This window comes from Netta rufina (genome assembly GCF_964035555.1).
Source record: "Netta rufina genome assembly, chromosome: 6".
NCBI classification, from domain to species: Eukaryota; Metazoa; Chordata; class Aves; order Anseriformes; family Anatidae; genus Netta; species Netta rufina.
The window spans coordinates 36,191,201-36,211,141 of NC_140129.1; the positions used below are offsets into that span (position 1 = coordinate 36,191,201).

General features: G+C 39.6%; 1 protein-coding gene across 1 annotated transcript in view; it reads left to right on the forward strand.

The window, feature by feature from the left end:
* ARHGAP15 (Rho GTPase activating protein 15) overlaps positions 1-19,941 on the forward strand; it is a gene marked incomplete at its 3' end in the record, with an annotated part of 333,310 nt that overhangs the window by 302,684 nt on the left and 10,685 nt on the right. Inside the window, exon 13 of the mRNA XM_084289199.1 lies at positions 7,263-7,368. Coding sequence (XP_084145325.1) covers positions 7,263-7,368 — 106 coding nt within the window. The remainder of the gene's footprint in view (positions 1-7,262; positions 7,369-19,941) is intronic.

Sequence of the window (19,941 nt, forward strand, 5' to 3'; positions counted from 1 at the left end):
TCCCTCTTTTGCTGGAGGTAAATATACCAGAGGTTAGGCAGAGCGGAGCAAAAATACCGGAATGAATATTCACGAAATTATTCTCAACATATTTTAAAAGTCTCGTTTTAAGCATGCCATTTCACACCTTAGCCACCTAACATACATCCCCAGTTTTCACTGTTTGGGGGATCCCTCCTGGAGTGCTGACGAGGGCCCGATCCCACCTCTCGCTGGCAGTGCCAAAGGCGCTGGTCACAGGGAGCGAAGTGGGAGTGCGGTCGGTGGGAATTCTGCCCAGGGAAAATGAACAACAGCTGAATAAATATTACAGGATAAGGCCCCGTCCTTGCGATCATTCTGCGAAGGTTCCCACTTAGCATCTCAATTTTTGTGCGAGACGAGATGGGCGAAAGGCACTGCTCCCCCATCCCTATGCATCCCTCCAGCCTCCTGCAGTTTCTTTCTGTCCTGAATTGCTGATTATTGCCAGGTCCCCAACAGGCAGAGGTGAGGGCCAAGGGACCCCAACCAAAACCCATCCTCAGTATGGTGCCCTGCCATGTTTCCACCCCTCTGTGTAGCCAAAGTAGTGATGGGCCATCACTGTGATAGGGATGGGCACCTTTTGCAGAGCACCCATTGCCAAAAGAAGGGAAGGAAAAAACCTGCATATAAAATAAACAGGATTCCCAATTTCAAAAATTACATAAAGACACCCCAATCGGTTCAAGAAATTAAATTAAATTAGGATTTGTGACCTTACAGCTGCTGTTTGTGTATCCGAAAGCAATTTTTAGAAGTGTGAGCAACTATTTGTGTTTCCCTGGAAAGGAGCGCAGGTTAAGCATCGCAGTGCCGTCTCTCTGCTGGCTCTAACTGCTGCTGGGGAGGTGCGTTACGGCCTCGAGTTGTGCATTTGCAGAGAAAATATCACACCGGCCAGATGCTCAAGTCTGCTCTTTCTGTGCAGAAAACCCCACGCACGGCGAAATACCGGGAAAGAGCTCGGCACATTTTTTTCCGACGCTTGGTAGAAGTTAGCAGCGAAGCACAATCACTCCAGTTGGGATCAGACGAGCCATTAGCCATCAAAGTCCTAAGTCTAATTAACCCCCAAAAATTGACTGACAAAGATCATTCCTCTTTTATGCTGCCTAACTGGTTGTATGTACGCCGGGCATGCAGTACCTAAGTCAGATGCCGCTTTGTTATAATTAGGGCAGCAAATTTTGTTTTCTGTTTGGTACTTGCTGTTACATATTGCATGTAATGTATGGCACTGTTAAGGGAAAAAAATTGGAGTCAAAGTGCCTGGAAAGTTAGGTCTGCTCTGTAGCACTGTGAGATTGTTGACATCTGCCGAGGTTGGAGAGCTCAGTAAGCAGGAAATGGGGTGTCACTCTGAGTGGTAGTTTACCATTATCCTGGCATCCTAATGAAGTGTCTGCAGTGCACAGAGCTTCTGGATGGCATCTTAACGCACGGCTAAGCAAAAGCACTTCTCTCCTTGTCACTGTCATCCATCTGCCTGCACCCTACTGTAGCCAATGGGATGGAACCATGCTACAATGTGCTATAAGCCATTTAGAGTTGCACATTGCATAATCAGTCCCATCAAATATGTAAAAAATGACTATTATTGGTTATTTCCCTCAAACTCCAGCACCTGGAGTTTGATCCATTAAAGTTTAACTTTTTTAAGTGCTGCTTTTTCCCATTAATTCCACATATATTTTTGTTAAATGGGACTGAGTTGCAGACTCATTGTCCTGGGTCTTGCTAATGGATTGCAAAAGTTGTATGAATATTCATTGCAAACTCTACTTTATATGGCATAGGATGAATTTATCAATTGCCCATATAGAGAGGTCTTTTGCAATTCTCATTTTCTTTTGCAACATCTAGTTCTGAGGCATTAATCAAAAGTAAAATCAATTTGGATCACAAATTGGTTATTTTCCTTATAGCAAACATTAGTTAGTTTGAATACTTTTTATAGATTTTTTTTTAAAGCAAGAAAATATTTTACAATGTATCTTCATGAGACAATTGCCAGTGTGCTGCAAGTGATTAAAATTGGGACTTTTATGTTGCATAGAGTAGCATTAAAATATCCTGACATTGAAAGTGATACGGATAATTTATATATACGCATATACATATATATGAACATAAATATCCATGTATTTTACCCAGCATGACTTCCAGAATATGAAGACTTAGCAAATGAAAGCAGACTTTGGGGCAGTCGACACCCCTAAATAAAATAAAATAAAAAATCAAGCCCGAAGTGCACTGTCTTTTAAGTAAATTTTCATTTCCTGATAACACCAAAGCTATCAAGGACTAGGGTTAAGCATTGTGTGGCAGGGCCAGCTTCTAAAATGGGCAGGAGCGAGATGAATTGGCTAAGTCGGGTGTTTATTTATACAAACAAGAGGGCAGAACATAATTTAGTTGCATCAGGAATTTTTCACAGACATTAAAACTATAGCAAACATAACAGCGGGGATGCTTGCACAGCAGCACAGTGGGGAAGCTCACAGAGCGTCTGCCCACACTACGGCTGGCTGTAGCCAGCGCCATAAGTCTCACAATTTCATTAGCACTCGAAAATCCACCTAACCCACTCAGTTCCGATTAAAAAAATAAAAGAGAGAAGAGAGAGAAAGAAAGAAAGAAACCAAAAACAGCCCCAAACAAGGCCTGTCTTTTTCTCGGTAGCTGAATCAGTCGTGAAATGTTGGAGAAACTCTTGGCAGACAGCTTTTTGCTGTAGCAACAGTGTATGACGTTTTAACCACAGCAGAAATCTTATCCAAAAATGCAAAACAAGGTGAGAAGAGCCGTGTAAGAAAACAAGAAAATCATACTATTAAGACCAAAAATAGATTAGGTGAGAGATCAATAGTTTGATATTTTATGCAGAATCATAAATCATTGTTTTTTTCAGCAGTTCAGATGTGAGACTTGACAGCATAAAAAGAAACCATGGGTCGTGATAAAATTAGGCATTAATGTGAGCCATAAATGCCATTTAACACTAAACATGCACAAGCAGCTGAAATGCCTGGTAAAGGGAAATGGGAACTATAGTAAAACTATACAAAGTAAGTCAGACATGAATAATGCAGCAGGTCTGAGGAGGGTCACGGGTCAGCCTCCAGTACCTTACAAAATAATGAATGCATGTCAGGTTAGAGACATACATCCCTTCCGAGCTAACGTGAGTTATTGGAGATAAACCTTGGACTTCCTGTTCTGAAACAAAGTGGCTTGTTGTAAACATCTACGTCCATTTAAAATTAATGATTAAAAGAAAGATTCAGTGGGATTTGCTTAAGTATTCTTTATGGACATGAGTGCTAAAGGTTACTTTCTTCATTCATTTTTACCCAGCCACTGTTAATGTTACAGACACATCATGTTTTCTTCTATGCTCAAATGTTTATCCAAAGCTCATTTGCAAAAGCGCTTATATAATATTAAGTGTTTTTTCAATGCATTCTTCATTTAAATGTAAACAAGAGAGCATCTCCACTGTGTTGTGCTGTTAAAGGGAGCCAGCCCTATTTTTAAAGACAGTAACCCAAATTCTAAATATACATTCTATGAAAATATTACATAGAATACCATCTGCGATTCACTTCAGAGTATCCTGATCTGCTGAAATTATCACCTACATCTTTCATATTTTGCCTGAAAATGCAAAAAGGATTAAATGTCCTCTCATTCTTCCTTTTATAAATGTGATTATGACTAAATTTTTCCTTTTGAAATCTTCACAGGGAAAGAAAGTCTAACTTTCCAAAATAGGAATCTTCTCCAGAAATTTTCATCAATTTTCACAATAAAAGAGCATGATGAAATATAATATTATTTCACTTTATCAGAATTGGTTTCTTCCATTTCCCAGTTATAGCAGGGAAATTTAAGAGCTGTTCATAGTGTTTTCCTGTCTTTGCATTGCGCAGTGCTAGGCTTCAGAACACAGCACAGAGGGCAATACCTTCTCCATGGCTATTTATACAAACCCATGTTTAAAGATTTTCTCCCTCCATTTGAGCATGGTAAAGAGACAACCTCAGGAAAATAAATAAATAAATAAATAAAAATCTTCCTGCTTAGGAATCTGAAAGGAGAAAATTTCTATGAAATTGGGACTCAAGGCTTTACAGAAGGAAAGCAAATGCATAGGTATTGCAACTGAAACATAAGATCTTGCATCTGATCTGTTAAATATTCCATCAACAAGGTCAAGAGTAAAGACAAGCCCAGCCACTAAAACTGAAGTGAGAGTAATCTTTAATAAAAAAATGAACAGTTTATCCTTTTCACTTTCTCAAGTGGAAAAACAAATTCTTTTATACTAGAAGAAAATCAACTGTATATAGCTTTTTTTTAAAAAAAAAAAAAAAAGAGGAAAACAACAACAACAACACAACAATATCAACCATTTTAATGAAAGAGTACCCAATATTTTCATGGAACTATAAAAGGGAGCAAGAATAAGTGTTATGGCAAAAAGCCTGGGCTCAGCAGCTTTGTGTGGGAAATGGTGAAATGTGACTGTGATTTATAATGAGAAAAGGTATCTACAACATACAATTTTCTACCTAGCTGCAAATAATAATTCATAGTGATGTCCCTTCCAGATAAAATACCTTTGCAATGTAGGACTCATGTGGTAAAATGATCATGATAAATGTCAGACCAGTGCAGGTAACGGCTTTACAAACCATTAAGATTAGCTGGCTCTTTTTTTTTTTTTTTTTGATGATAACAGTAACCATGCTGTGACTCGATGTGGTAATAATATCTCAGTACTGATAAATGCCAGAGCCAGGCAGAGGTGTTTATCATTCCCAGTTCAGAAATGCTGACTAAAGTTACCACATGTTGCCTGTTTTTCTTCTTTTACAATAGACTAACAATTAACAAATAGGCTGATTCACAAAATAATTTTATGTGAGATTTCTGTGGATTTTGTACTTTAGCACCTAGCTAAACCTCTCTTCTCTTCTCTGTCAGTACCTGTGGCTTTGGTGCATTGGGCCCTAAAATGAAGTTATATATCCCTGGCATTTTTTCACTAAATAATTTCTTCTTAAATTAATACTTTTTATTTATTTATTTGACAATTATATCTAATGAGATTCTGTTGGGAAGGTAATTACCAAGCTGATATCTTTGTTAATTGGCACAGTGAGCAGAGATACTTCCTTCAAAAGAGCATGATAAACTTTTACTGTGTTAAATTTCTACACAACTAGTCTGTAATGGACAAACAGTGACCTGGTCTAGTGGGTGACATCCCCACCCATGGCACTGGAGGTGGAACTGGATGGGCTTTAAGGTCCCTTCCAAGCCAAGCCATCATTCTATGTGTCTATGATCCTATGATTTCCTTTTGCTGAGTTTTTCCCAACATCGATGTTTCAGTCTTACTGAGGTCCATTGAACTTTCATGAATGAAAAAAAAATAAAATAAAATAAAAAAAATAAGTTGAGTAGCTCTATTTGAAAAGTTGCAGTCAGCAACAGCCAGGGTAGCCCCAGTCTAAATATAACTTGTCTGGCAATATCACAGCATGTGCACACACCATGCCACACAAGTAAATAGCCATCAGAATTTGTCCTCGTTTCTTACAATAAATTCACTTCTGCACATTTCAAGTCATTTTCATTTGTAGTTTCAGTTTTGGACATATCATCCATAGGACAAAAATAACTAGTACTAATGGCTTGTGGCAGAAAAATCAAGGGATGACTGGATTTCAAGACTGTGGGGACTAGTGCTGTTCAGAAGTTGAGGCTATATGTCAAACCAGAGCAAAAGTAAAATACACGGACATTGTACTCTTAATTTGTGTGTAACTTCATCACAACTACTGTCAATTGCACAACTTTCTATAAACTAAATCCATGTGAAATATTATTTATTTTTTTTTAACTGGAAAATAATACTTATGCAAAGTTCATGCATTAACTACTTTGAGCTTTTGTCTCTCATATATGCATATAAATCTTCTAATGATAGATAATACCTATGTATATCTGCATGTAAGAAGTATTATTCTCAACAGGAAATAGGAATATGGGCTGAGGAAAGAAAGAATGCTATCCTACTAATAACTCTAGCTTTTAAATTCAGTTCAAGTGTAGGAAAATTTTGCTTGATTTTTTATTTTATTTATTTTATTTTATTTTATTCTATTTATTTATTTTTGTGGGAGTGGGTGGGAATCTTTGCATCAAGACACTTATCACCATGTATGCTTATGTAGCACCTACTGAATTACAAGGATTCAATCCTAAGGTAGTGCTAGGGTAATAAGAATATTAAAAAGCAACTTATACAATGAATGATAGGTGATAATTAAATCATAGACTATTAGATCAGAAAAGAATTCTCAGGTTATCTAGGGCATGTAACAAGCAAAATGTTTTCCCTACATCAGACCTACTGGCACCTTATCTAATCTGTAGCTAAATGAAAGCACAGTTGTACATGATTTTGCTTTAGTTGCAACATCTTATACAAATCAATGCAAAAATCAGTCAAACCTTTTCCCCAAAACTATGAATCATGAAAAAGCAGGAAGATTTATCTTAAAAGAAAGGATAGCAATGTTCTTATCACCTCAAAAGACAGTTTAAAGCCCTTAGTTCTGCATTCTTTTATTACTAATTGCAACTTTGAAATACAGATTTTCACCTATAGAAATTACAGCTGTGAGATGCTACAGGTATTAGAAAATAACTGCACTGAAATAGCTTTTTGAAAAAATTGATCACCAGAAAACATGAGTAAAAAGAATAGGAAAACATTTTGTGTTCTCAATCTGATAGGGTACAATGTACAATAAAGGACAACAAGAAGTACATAGGAAGAGCATCCAGCACAGAAGTGGGATCATTGGATGAACATAATTCCAAAGTGAAATTCCATTTAAGATATGGGTCTCTTACTACTCGGGGGTCTTAAAGCTTAGGATGACATTTCAATGGTCTAATACAATAAATGAAAAGCATAAAAATATAGTTCTGTGAACCAGAAAATGTGTCCTTAAGAATCAGAGATATTTTTTTTTCATCATTGTAAGTTACTCTTGCTCTCTGTTAAGACTGAAGGTATGATACATTCTGTTTTTAACCACGTATTAATGATGGCTTTTCTTGTTAAGATACCAGGTAGAGTACTGTGCAACATAATATCCTAATATAGCACTAAAAGTATTTTTTCTCTCTTTTTTTTTTTCTTTTTTTTTTTCCTTTAGAAATCCCAGACAATGCCACTCGCATTAAAGCCATAAGGACCCTGGTAAAAAAGCTCCCTAGGCCAAACTATGACACAATGAAAATCCTCTTCGAGCATCTAAAGAAGTAAGTAGAACTCCAGTATGAAATAATTGATAATTGTAAAAGGAATGTGTGTGTGGTGTCCAAATCTTATTGCAAATGTCATCCAAAATACCAAAGATAATTACATTCTTTGGCAAAATGAAGCATGATTTATGACATCTATGCATATCCTATTTCTGCTCAAGAAATCAGTGTCTGTAAGCGAAAGCCCAAATTTTTCCTCTACTAGAACATGGAACAGTTGTTTTCTTTGCTGCAGTTAGGCACATCAGGATTACCCATGAACAGGTGTATTGAAATGGCAAATTCAGCATGTTACAGTGTGCAAGTTTGACTTTTTCCAGCCACAGACTTTTGGATCACCATGTTTCTCCATCCAGGTCTGTAATGTTCAATTTGCTTTATGGTTCTCATGATGTGCTGAGGCATGTAGTGACAGAAAAACACTTACCTAGGAAAATACATTACGAGGTCTTGTACCTCCTGAGGAAGCTTAAGACGACATAGAATGTCTAAAAAATAGTGATGTGTGACTTGGAAGTGCACCTCTGCTCTCCTAATGCTGCTGAGATACAACAGAGACAGTGAAATGACACTGTGCAGATCCACCTGATAATTCCTCTGTGGTTTCCACACTCCTCGAGTTCAGTTTGTAAGAGGTGTCAGCCCACAAAGTCAACCCACAATCTTACGTTCACTTTGGGTTTTCTTCTCCTGTTTTGTGGCATTACCATTAAATAGTACATAGACCACATGCTCACTCAGGAACAAACCTGGAGCTGTGCTGCTGTGCAGAAGTGGCAGACCACAAGATCGGGGCACATGAAGGTTAGGGTGCTGTTCCTCCCCTCTTGGCTGTCCTGCTGTTGAGAATAACTACTGCCATTTTGCCACAGTCACTTTTCAGCCAAACAACCCTTAAAATTGAAGGGGCTAAGCAGGACTGAGGGCCCCATGCAGTCCCTGTACACAGAGAAGTATTTCATCGCAGGAATGATATAATGAATGAATAATAATGACTCCAAATAAAAGACTACTCCAAGCTTATAATGAATGATGCCTTTATACTGACCATTTCTGCTGCATTCTCCTGACATGTACACATAATAGATGTAGATCCTTTATCTTATTGTGCAGCTTCCAGTTGAAAAGGCAAAATGAAGTCCATATAGCTGTGGGAATGTCCCCATTTAATTAAGCAAGGAAAGATTTTAAACAGTCCCTAGAAGGACTGAGTTTGCCCTTGCAGAAAAACAGTTTTCTATGTATTCCTCTGATGTACCCTGTGCATGCATCCTCTCCTTTAGTGGGTTATCTAGAGAAAGATGAAAATTTATTACTGTCAATGGAGGAATAATAAGGGAAATTATTTCCTGGGAGGAACCTGAGTGCAAGAAGTGGGTACACAGTGTCAGAAGACCTGTGCCATATACAAAATTTACTGCACCATATGTGGCATTGATCCTAACCTGAAGAAAGTTTTGTTACCATGTCTTAGGGGAAAGATATCAGGTATACACAATAAGTCTTTGATCTTATAGTTAAATCACTTGATTGAGACTCTGGAGACCTGGGTTCTGTTCTTGGCTTTGACCGGATGTTCGGTTTGACCTTGGGTAAATCATTTAATCTCTCTGTGCCTTGGTTCCTTGTTTACAAAATGATGATAATGCTTCCTTTGTCTGCCTTGGCTTTTTAAAGCATAATCTGTTTGGGACAGCAATTGTTTCCTGCTGTGTATGTATAGAACAACAAAGAAACCTGGACCAGGACTGGTGTTTTGGGTGGAAAAAATAGAGATAATAAATAGCAATATTTCACTGTACATATATTTGCAATACCTGGATTGACTACAACTCTGTAGAAGTGGTGGGAGGATGGCTGTACTGTATAAATAACTGTGTGTGTGCTTACCAAGTGCATGGTGAAGCCAGAGTTATATGGATGCAAAACAGTAGCACAGAGTGACGTAGGGCAGGAAGATGTGATATTTAAGCCATTTGGAGGTCTGAGCATTACGGGTGCAATCTTCTAAGTCTCTCTGAAGAAGGTCGGCCTTCTGTGTCATGCCAACACATCCCCAGGGAAGGACAGGACTTTGCTCTGTCAGTATGGAAGCAGTAGTAGAATAGATATTGTAAACACCAAGAAACAGGGAAAAGCTGGTACGTTGTCTTGGACTTGTCAGTGGGGAAGCCAGGGTCCAATCTGAATGGCCTCATGGCTCCATAAAAGAGAATAAAGAAGCATACATACACAGTTATTAGTCACAAAATGTTTACATTATGAAACTATAGGCAATGCACATTTGTTTAAATTAACCTAAGAAACAAAATTATCTGGCAGAGATTACAAAATGGAGAATTATCAGTTTTAAGGAGATTTCTAGGGAGTCTTTTCATAGGGAGAAGAGGGCAATGTGCCCTGTGTGCCAGCCTCACCACAGAGCTGCACCTTGTGGCACCGCCTTCAACCAGCGAGTTTGCCCAGGGCAAGTTCAAGACTCCAAATATTTAAAATAAAAACAAACAAAAAAAAGACTGGTTTCATTACAGGCATATTACTGCTGTTTCTGTATTTGCTCTTGGAGACTTCAACAGCCTTCTCCCAGAATGCTGCATTCATCCCAAACCACCACGTACAGCGAGGCTGCTCCGTGGTCCCACTGCAGTGCTTCGGGCTGCAGGAGCGGGTCCAGATCAAGCACACGTAACGATGTGAAATGCACTTCAGAAGGGTCCTTCTTTAGAAACCCAGACAAAGCAGCTGATGAGAGAGTCTGTGAGAAAGGCCTGGCAGCAGGGATTAACACTGGTGCCATATATCTTTCTTGAACCAAGCCCTCTGAAGTTGCAAGAAGTCGCAGCGCAGTGCATGAAGCCCACAGGAGGGGGATTAAATGCAAAGCCTGGGGTTGCAGTACCTGTTCTTTTAAGTATTTTGCATCTGATGGAAAAAGTCCCCTATTCATCTTTTCATGAAATTTTTCCTACTATCATATGATACATAAACAGAAGAGACAAAATAAGGGGCTGAACAGAAATACCGCATACCTCTTTCCATCTAATACCATAACAAAATGTTTTATTAGGATCCAGGCTGAAAATAATTGGGCCCAACTATTAGGTTTTTAATACCTCTTCCTGAAGATGAGCTATTCGAACAAATATCTTATATATGAAAGAAGGAAACAAACAAACAAACAAAAAATGAGTAAGGATTTTCTTAAATAAAGGGCTACAGAAAACAGCCTGTCCTACCTGTGGATGTTTAGACAGCATTTACCTGCTGTATTAGTCCATATGTTTATGTTGCATGCATTTGTGAAAACAGAGCCACACTTCCTCAGGACTGCAGCCCCTCCTGTTACTTATTACGAATGAGCTCAACGCAGTTACCAGATAAAAGTGACAGACCCTTCTGGTCCCGTTTTGCAGGCACACACAGGCCATCAGACGATGCAGAAACCTTGCTCTGGCTCTGTGCACAAATGTGAACAGAGAGCAACCCATCCCTGCCCAGTAAGTCAGTATTTGTGGCCAATAATTCACTCACACAAATCTAATCCAAGCAAGCCAGAAGGAGGACTTCCCTCTTTTTCCCATTTTATGATCAGCACCTTACCTGCTTTCACAGCAGCATCTTCAGGTAGCTGTTATGGACACGTTGGGAAACTGAGGCACAAGGGGTTATGAATTAAAAAATGAATTAAAGACTTGACATAAGCCAGCAGTACAGTCAAAAAAAAACCTGGAGGGTTTGGTGTTTTGTTTCTGTTTTTTGGTTTTGGTTTGGTTTTTCTTTTTTGGTATGTTCCGGGTTTTTGTTGTTGTTGTTGTTGTTTTGGTGTTTTTTTTGTTTGTTTGTTTGTTTTTTTAACAGAGGCCTCTGCAGAAGCACAAAATCTTCTTTTTTTTTTTCCCCATCCCCAGTGCAAGAGGCAGTGGGGGTGAGGAGGCTGCCGGCACCCTGGCTGTGTCCCCTGCGCCATGCTCTGAGCTGGCGCGGGCAGCCACAGCTCTGCTCCAGAAGCTGTGTGCCTGCATTATCCAGCGCTGTGCCTGAGCTAATAAGCTGTGCTTATTAATGTTAAATTAATGAATCTCAGCCTGCTCTGCTTATTAGGTTGAGCTCCGTGCCACCGCGAGGCAGCTCTGCGGCTCCCAGACCCGAGCTGTCTCACATCTGACCAGGCTGGAGCACAGGGCAGCCAAGCTCGGGTCTGCACGTACCCATCCGTGTAGACATCCCTGCAAGGGGATGCACTGCAGGCAAAAGGCCCTCTCATGCTTATTATTTTCCCGCACAAAAGCAGGATAATACGTGTTATTTACCAAAGTATGAAATGGATGTTGAAATAATTAAACGGGAAGACGGGGCCAGCCTGATGCTACCGCCTCTCTCCCTTACGTGGAAAGCACTGAACCCAGATGCCCAACTGTGGAAGATATTCTTCCAGCAGCAGCATCTGCCTCCTTGGCAGGCACTTCAGGCAAGTTGTCTGGGGAGCTCTGCAGTTGCCTCTTGGTCTATCACGTGGATCTGTTACTGTGGCCTATCTGGCTGCCTTGTCCGGGCAGAAGCCAATTCCTTTTGATTCACCTTTGAATCCAAGAAGCTCCATTTTTGTTTTGCTCCATTTTTCCTGTGCAGCAAGACATTTTCAGATGTCATCAGGGCTTTCTGCACTTCTGGAGAGAAAATGGTGATTTCCTTTCTGACTGCCTTCCCCCCAGAATTCATCACTCGTAACTGCTTGTATCCACTTTGCTGCAAATAAGCTCCTCATCAAGACTACAACTAATTATCCAAGATATAACCACTAACTGCAATATACTATCTAAGAAAAGTAGTAACTATTCCAAGATTCATGCTTTAGCTGTCTTCCCCCCGTGTCCATTGCTCCATGACCAGAGAAAGCATCCCAGCTGAACAACTGAAGCACACACATCCCTCAAAGCTTGCAACGCATGGCAGCTTCATTCTGCAGAGCACAGGCTTTTTTTGCAAGCTATGTGCAACTACACAGACTTATTTCTACCTATTAAAGATTGGGGGAAAACAAGAAAAAGCCATGCATAGACAGAAGCCCACAATAGCCTGCACACCAGGCAGCGATGACAATGTGATGACAAGTCCAGCAGCAGTACCCAGAGTTCTGAGGGTAAATCAGAAAATAAAGTTACAGCATGGCAGCCAGTAATGCTAACCAGGGGATGTCTGCAAATTTTTTTTTTTTTTTTTTTTTAAGTGGTGGAGGAAAGCTGTAGCAAACATATGTGATTTTCACTTACTAAACTATGTGTCATATCAGCAGTTTCAAGCAGTCTTATATGTTAAACCTAGGCTCGGGAGAACCCTTCCTCCACATGGCAGAAGAACAGATTACATTAAGAACTGTACGAGACTTATATTAAATAGAAATAGAAGATTAATAAACCAGCTAAAAATTATTTAAAAGAAAAAGCAAGACCCAGAATGGAAGGTCTATGCAACAAATTTCTATGTGGGGAACCTCAAAGAACTTGTGAGAGACTATGACCCAAAGCGTGCGATGGGCATTTAGATTTTGCTCCCAGACAAATGCCCAGATTCAGGCATGTGCAGAATTACATAGTTCTTAAATGAAGGCATGAGAAACAAGGAATGTTTCCTGAGAAGCAAAGAATGTTTCCTGAAATTATGTCCTGAATTGGATCTTTCTTTAGAGTCAGGCAGCTCATGAACTGCTCTTGCTCTTCAGCTACAGGACAGCAGCAGGGAGAAAAGCTGAGCCTTGTTCACACGCTTAGGGAGCAGCTACTGGAGATGCGAAGAGGAGAAATGTCCTCTCAGCAGAGCAAGTGGGTGGCTGGCCAGGGCAGGGAGGCACTCAGGCACCCCAACTGCCATTTAAAGATCTACATGAAGCAAATTGATCTCTTTCTAGCTTGAGAAGAGCAAATGTATATTAAGATATGCTCTTGCACACATGCTTTTCTCTGTTTCAGCTATAAGAAAGATTCAGAAAGGGCTGGACTGAGGCCAACGCTTGTCCCATTTACTGCAGCTTCCTGGGGTTCATTCTGGGGGAAAAGAGAAGAGAGAAGCCTATTTCTCTTTGCTGAAGTGCACAGTGGACTACTAAACTCTCCCCTTGTGAATTGGGGACACAAGCAAACGTGCACCAAGCCCCAGTGTGCACGGGACAGGAGTAATAACAATTATTGAATTAAAGGCACAAATGAAATCCAGTCTTCCTGGAGCACCTTTATGCATTTTCTTTGTGTTCACATGTGGGAAGGTGTCTGCTGCAGAGGTTTCTGCAGTCATGCTTTCTCCTTCCCGTGGAATAAGAGTGTTTGCAAAGTTCACCCATTCCCTGAAGAGTACATTACAGCTTAGTGGCTTTAAAGAGAAAAATAATGAGGATTTAAAAGTGCATTTTCACCTGTGCTTCCTATTTTCACGAACCGTATTTAAAGTATAAACCCTGATTTTCATAACAATCAGGCAAATAATTACGCTTGGTACTTTTCAATGCTACCAAGCTTCAAAATGTACTGCACTGGTGTATCAGCAAATAACAGAACGATAAAAATAATTAACATAGTTTTAATTTAAATATTTATGATATGGTTGACTCTGTGGCTGTACGGCACCATTGTGCTAGGTGCAGTACACAAATACGGAGAGATAGAGCCCCTGTTTCAAAGAGCTGCCATTGTTCACTCCACATTACTCAGTATCAAACGATCTCAAAAAGCTTTTCAAACATTAATTAAATCTCAGAACTTCCTTTTTCAGGTCAGTAAGTTTTATTATCCCAGTTGCGTAGATGGAGAAAGTGAGGAATGAAGAGGGTAGGGCACTTGCCCATGACTACAGAGCGAACACTTCTCACTTCCACTCTCCGCGTCCTTGCAGCTCCCCCCAGCCCCTCCGCGTCTCCCAGCGTTTGGCCATATGCACACCCTGCGCACGCCTGCATATGGACAACACATCCCGGGGAAGGCCAGTTACTGCTAAGTGCTCTTCGGTTAATAAAGACCATGTGAGAGCCCTGCTTCTGGTTTGCACTCACACAAGCCTCAGCAAAATATCGCTGGCAGAGTTAATTTATGTGATTTTGTAACCTCTTAATATTGCTCGGGGTGAGCGTTCTTTTCAACTCAAATGGTTTTTGTTGCTGAAAATTAAGAATGCTCAATTCATTACAAAAGGGCTTTTTCACCCCCCTCCCCTTTTATTTATTTATTTATGTGTTTATTTATTTATTTTTCTATTTTGAGAGATTGAGCCCTATCACATTAATGTCCAGAACTAGGTCATAAATGGGTAAATTGCAGTGCTTTTTCATTTTATTTTATTTTTTTTTCTAACTAAAGATACAGGATTTTTCTCAAAATAAAGCTGTGAAATAAATAATAGGCTTGAAGTTTCTTAAGATATTCATTGGAACTTAAAAAAAAAAAGGCTTTAATGCCAAAATGTCAGTGTTCTGTGCAAAATAATTAATATAACACAATAGGATCTATTCTACTATCGATTGAAAGGGAATTTATGCAGGTAATTCATTAAGGCTAGTGGGAGTTTGGCATGTAAATCCCCCAGCACTTTGATGGGAAAACAGACCCTGATGATTTGATTTCTACTTTTTTCATAAGCTATAAAAAAAACATGCTTTTCAGTGGGAAATATATAAACAGAAAAAGCAAATACCTGAGCAACTAGGGCAATGGATGCCTCCGTTTTGTGCGACTTCTGAAATGACATTAGACCAAATCATTTTTCACACATTGGAAAAGATGCAACAATCATTTCAATCACTGTGTTAAGAGAATCAATACATTTTTTGCTCTCAGAGAATGCTATTTTACATTCTAACATTTCCAGGTTATCACCTTCATACATCTCTTTTTGTGGTCAAGTGCATGATTAGTACTTCTGACAGCATATTGGCCATTTTCTTATGAAGATCTACAAATTCTTGTAAATAAAAGCCAATCCGAAAAAAAAATGAAGAGCAAATCTGTGGACTGGAATGCACCCTACTTGTAATGGGAACAAAAAGCTGGCAATGAAATATAAACCTAAATCACAGCAGAATGACCTACTTTAAGGCATTTGCCAAAGAGACAGTGTTTTAGACAGCTCCTCTGAAGTAGCGTCTTTATGTCTATGCCATCTGCAGATTTATTATTGTGCTTTAGAAAAAAAAAAAAAAAAAAGAAAGAAAAAAAAAAAGAAAAAGAAAAAATGAAAGAAAAACCTACAGTGTGCCTGAACAAAACTAAGCTTCATCTATAGAAAGATTCCAGTACTGTGGGCACCACACCCACACCTACTGATGTGGTCCAAGTTTTTTCTTTAGAGGCACCTAATTAAGAAACCCTGACTCATTTACATGGATACGTTTGATCTAAATTACACTCCAAACCACACCAAATTAGGAGCATCTGTGAATGTGAAGTGTTTGTTCCCAGTGCCTGGTAGAATAGGGCCAGTTCTGGACGGCACATGTTCAAGTGACGAAAAATATTTCAGATGTAACATACTTCTGAGACCCACTTTTCCACTAATAATTCATAATGAGTTAAACCAGTATCTCTGCTCAAACAATTATTTCAGGCTGTGAAAAAAAAAATGTCATTTTACTTTTAAAAGGAAGGGGGAAAATCAAATTAAAAAGGGGTGAGCAGTCTAGTTTGGTGGTTTATCAAGGGCCTGAGCAGAGCCATTAGCACCATTTAAAGCTGTGTATATCAGACATATTAATTACTCCTGAAACCTGAGCTAAAGCAAAGTGCCTATGACTTTGCTGTTCCTATGACTGATTAGTTGCTGTTTGCAGACATCTTCTGCCCTGAATTATGGCCTTCTGCTGCTGTGCCAACTCTCCTAGAGTCCAGGAGAAGGTGTGACCCCGGCGACAAGGCACCAAACACACTGGACAACACGAGCAGATCAAGGCCACCAGCCTGCTCCAAGAGGCGTGGGCATTTTGGGCTGCATCGCTGGTGTAGGCCAGCCATGGCTGCATCCCTACAAAACCAGGTCCTGCAGCAATCCAGGGACTTTTACTGCTTCCTCATCTCTGGGACACAGAGAGCAGAGGAGGCTGCAGAAGACACCGGTTGCTGCTTGCAGTCTAAATTGACTAAATAGCCTTTATCTCACCCTAATTTAAGCCCAGGCCCAAGCACTGGGTTCCACACTGTTCGCAACTCCCAGTCCGCCAGCGCAATTTGGCACTACCGTTGGATTGGGCCCGTGGTGTTTGGCAGCCACCTTTTATTCTTCCCTTCTTTTATGCTTTGTGAATAGCCTAAGTTACATAATACCAGTGACAATTTGTTTATGGCAAGCATTAGAGTCACTGTTTTATGATTACATTCAAACTTTAAGCCACATTTTGACATCTAAGGATCATCTTGCATTCTCATATATTATATACAATGAAGGTTTGTGTTCCAGTAAGGGGGGGGAGGAACTTTATAAATAACATGACTTCTTTTGTCTGAAGAGATTTTAATATATTTGTCTGATCTACTGTTTTTGCAGTAGCTAGAATATAATTTGAATATATTAATATTTTCAGCAACTGTGCTCAGGGAGCCCACTTAATAACTTATGCATGGATATATAGATACACTTCAGACAGAGGTAATGTTTTTAGCCCTTATGTCGGTAATACTTAGACACACACAATGAAAGAGCCTGTTCTTTCCTCCTCTTTGTTGTGGGCAAGCATTGTGATGGTATGGAGCCAGTGTTCTTTCTGTTGTCTACACAGCCTGGATTCAATAAGCAGTTATATATGCATATTATGACAATGTGGTCAAGGAAACCAGATTTTTTTACTATACCTTCATGTGCCTGTACAGTATAAAATCTGGTATTTATTTTTCTTGTCCTCATTCAATATGTTAACAAAATCGTAATTTGATACAGGTTATGTTCACTTTATAATTAAAATTATAGAGTTAGATGAAAATACAGCAAGATGTTGCTGAATGGAAAATATTTATCTTTTCATACATTACGCATTATGGTGCAATGTAAAATCAGAAATCTGTGGATCGGCTAACTCCAGCCAAGCATATGACAACTTGCCTCCTCCCCTGGTCCACAAGATGCCACTGGTTACTTCTTCTAAGGCAGGATTTCTACACCTATCTCAGCCCCATTGCTAGGTGGCATGGCCACATCCTCTCCAGAGCTTTTCCATGGTCTTCTGAAATGCTTCTGCACTGTGTGCCTGTTGCCTCTGCACAGCCAGGGAGCAGGAGAGGAATAAGGGGAGCAGAGCTGGGGCAGCCCCCCTGGGGAGGGTCAACTGGGGCTGAGAAACTTGGGAGGAGAGCAAGGATGTAGGAAGAAACCTCACAAAAATGCTTCACTGTGTTTATTGGCACGGAAGGGTGGGGAGCAGAACAGGGATGTGCTAAGTGGCCAGGAGAGGTTCATGTTCTTTACTTTCAGATAAACACAGATTTTAGCATTCTTGTAATTCTTATCCATGCTCTCATTTGGATAACCTAGGCAAACAGGGGGCCCAAACTGGCCCATCCTCAACTGCAAGTTACATATATATATTCATAAGGTATATATGCATATTGCCTGTTACTCAAGTTGAAAGTTTTTTTACCTGTGGAGTATTTTCATGGGATGCACTCCTGGAAGTACATAATGCAAAACATCTAATACCATTTTAAATTCTGATAAACTATCTTCAGCAAGACAGAACCGAGCTCAGCTTTTGGATTTCTGTCATTCTAACCATCACCATCTGAAGAATCAGTATTTTAGGCTACTTTAGCAGGCTCTCCAGAAATGTTCTGATCACGTGCTATCTATAAAAATCATAATATATCTATTAATATGGCATCAAGTAACTTTTGTCTTGGTGAAAGGGATGTTTCAGATACATCATGGTCTCAAGATTTAGGGGGGAAAAAAAGAAAAAGAAAAAAAAAAAGTTTTCTCTCATATCCAAACATAGTGTCAGAGTGACACAAAATGATATTTCACTTTTTTAAAACAGTGAAATATCATTGTTTCCCTGCTAAAACTAAGGTGTATGAAGACTTCCTAGACTACACTGCAGAGACTTCTGAGTATGCTGGCTCTGGCTTGCCAGCACACATCCTGAATATGGTGTCCCCTTGACATGGTGTTAAGCCAAGAAAAGGGAATTCAATCCGACTAAGATCTTTCATTTTGATAGATCCCACCAATCCCTCTGTTGTAGCTGTCCTGATACCTTCATTGACAAAGGTCAAATCTTTCGCACCAAAAAAAAAAAAAAAAAAAAAAAAAAAAAAAAGTAGGGCATTTCAGCTTCATGTCCAAGAACATCATACCAAAGCATAAAGTTGACGAGGCAATTTGGGGACAGACGTGTTTGGCAGGTGGGACATCAGAAATGTTCCTCTGCGGCTCTGTCAGGTGCACCAAGTCATTTATCCAGCTCAGCTGTGTCCGAGAGATTTGAAGTCGTGGACACTGTTTTCTGAACAAGGTGCCCCAATAACGAGGAGTTTGCCATGATATAAATAGCCTTTTTAATAAATAGCCTTATTAAATAGCCTGCGGTTCCTGAGTCCTTCCATGTCTGCCATCATGGTTTCAGTTAGGAAATCTAAGTGACTCATATATGTTTTTTCAACATTTTTTTTTAACTGTACGGATTTGGTCAGAGTCAGACAAGAGCAGATAATGGCAAGTCCAGTCACTTGATGTGAGCAATATTTTGTATAAGAGCTTCAAAGGTAGAAGAAACACAACTGCTGAGAGAGGTAGGGCTACCTACATAGGGAGCTAAAGACTTTGGTAAAGTCTAACACAATCCTACAGTCATCTGCAAATGGTATGCATGTGAAAGGGTGTTTGACTTAAAAAAAAAAAAAAAAAAAAAAAAAAGGAACAAATAAGAAAGTCTAAAGCCAGTTTTAAGCCAGGGAATATCGCAGACCTGACAGTGCTACAAAGGGTGCATCTTACAAAGGCACACTATCTGGAAAATCCTGCACTCCAGGCAGTTCGTGCATTTAGTGCAATGGACTATACACGTGCACGAAAAATAAACATCAAGCTAAGGTGAGTGGACAAGACAGACAAAGTGAAAGTAGAAAAGACAATGCTGACATAGTAAATTCATTGCTCAAGGGCAAGTAAAATGTAAATAAGTTTAAAGAAATCAAAGACTCGTGGCACATACTCACTAGTGCATTTAAGAGATATATTCATCCTACTCATGTTCAATATCAGTGCTGAAACAATCGCGATGCTGGGAGGCATGTTAAAGCATCTTTCAGATCTGATACAAATGCAATGCATATATATTGCACTAGTAGCTTGTGGAGAGCTCAGAACTGAACCTGAACAAGCAGGAATCCTGGTTGAGGATTCATACAATCCCATACAAAGTCATCTCTGTGGGGCAAACTGCTGCAGGAAGGCTTCACTTTAAACAAGATGGTGATAATGAGTGGAAAAGTGTAGGTTTTATATTAAGGACAATTAACAGACCAATATTCAGAGGGCTTTGAGGATTGAAAAGGACACAAAACAAAACAGTTTGTGAAGTAATTGCATATTGAAGACCTCACA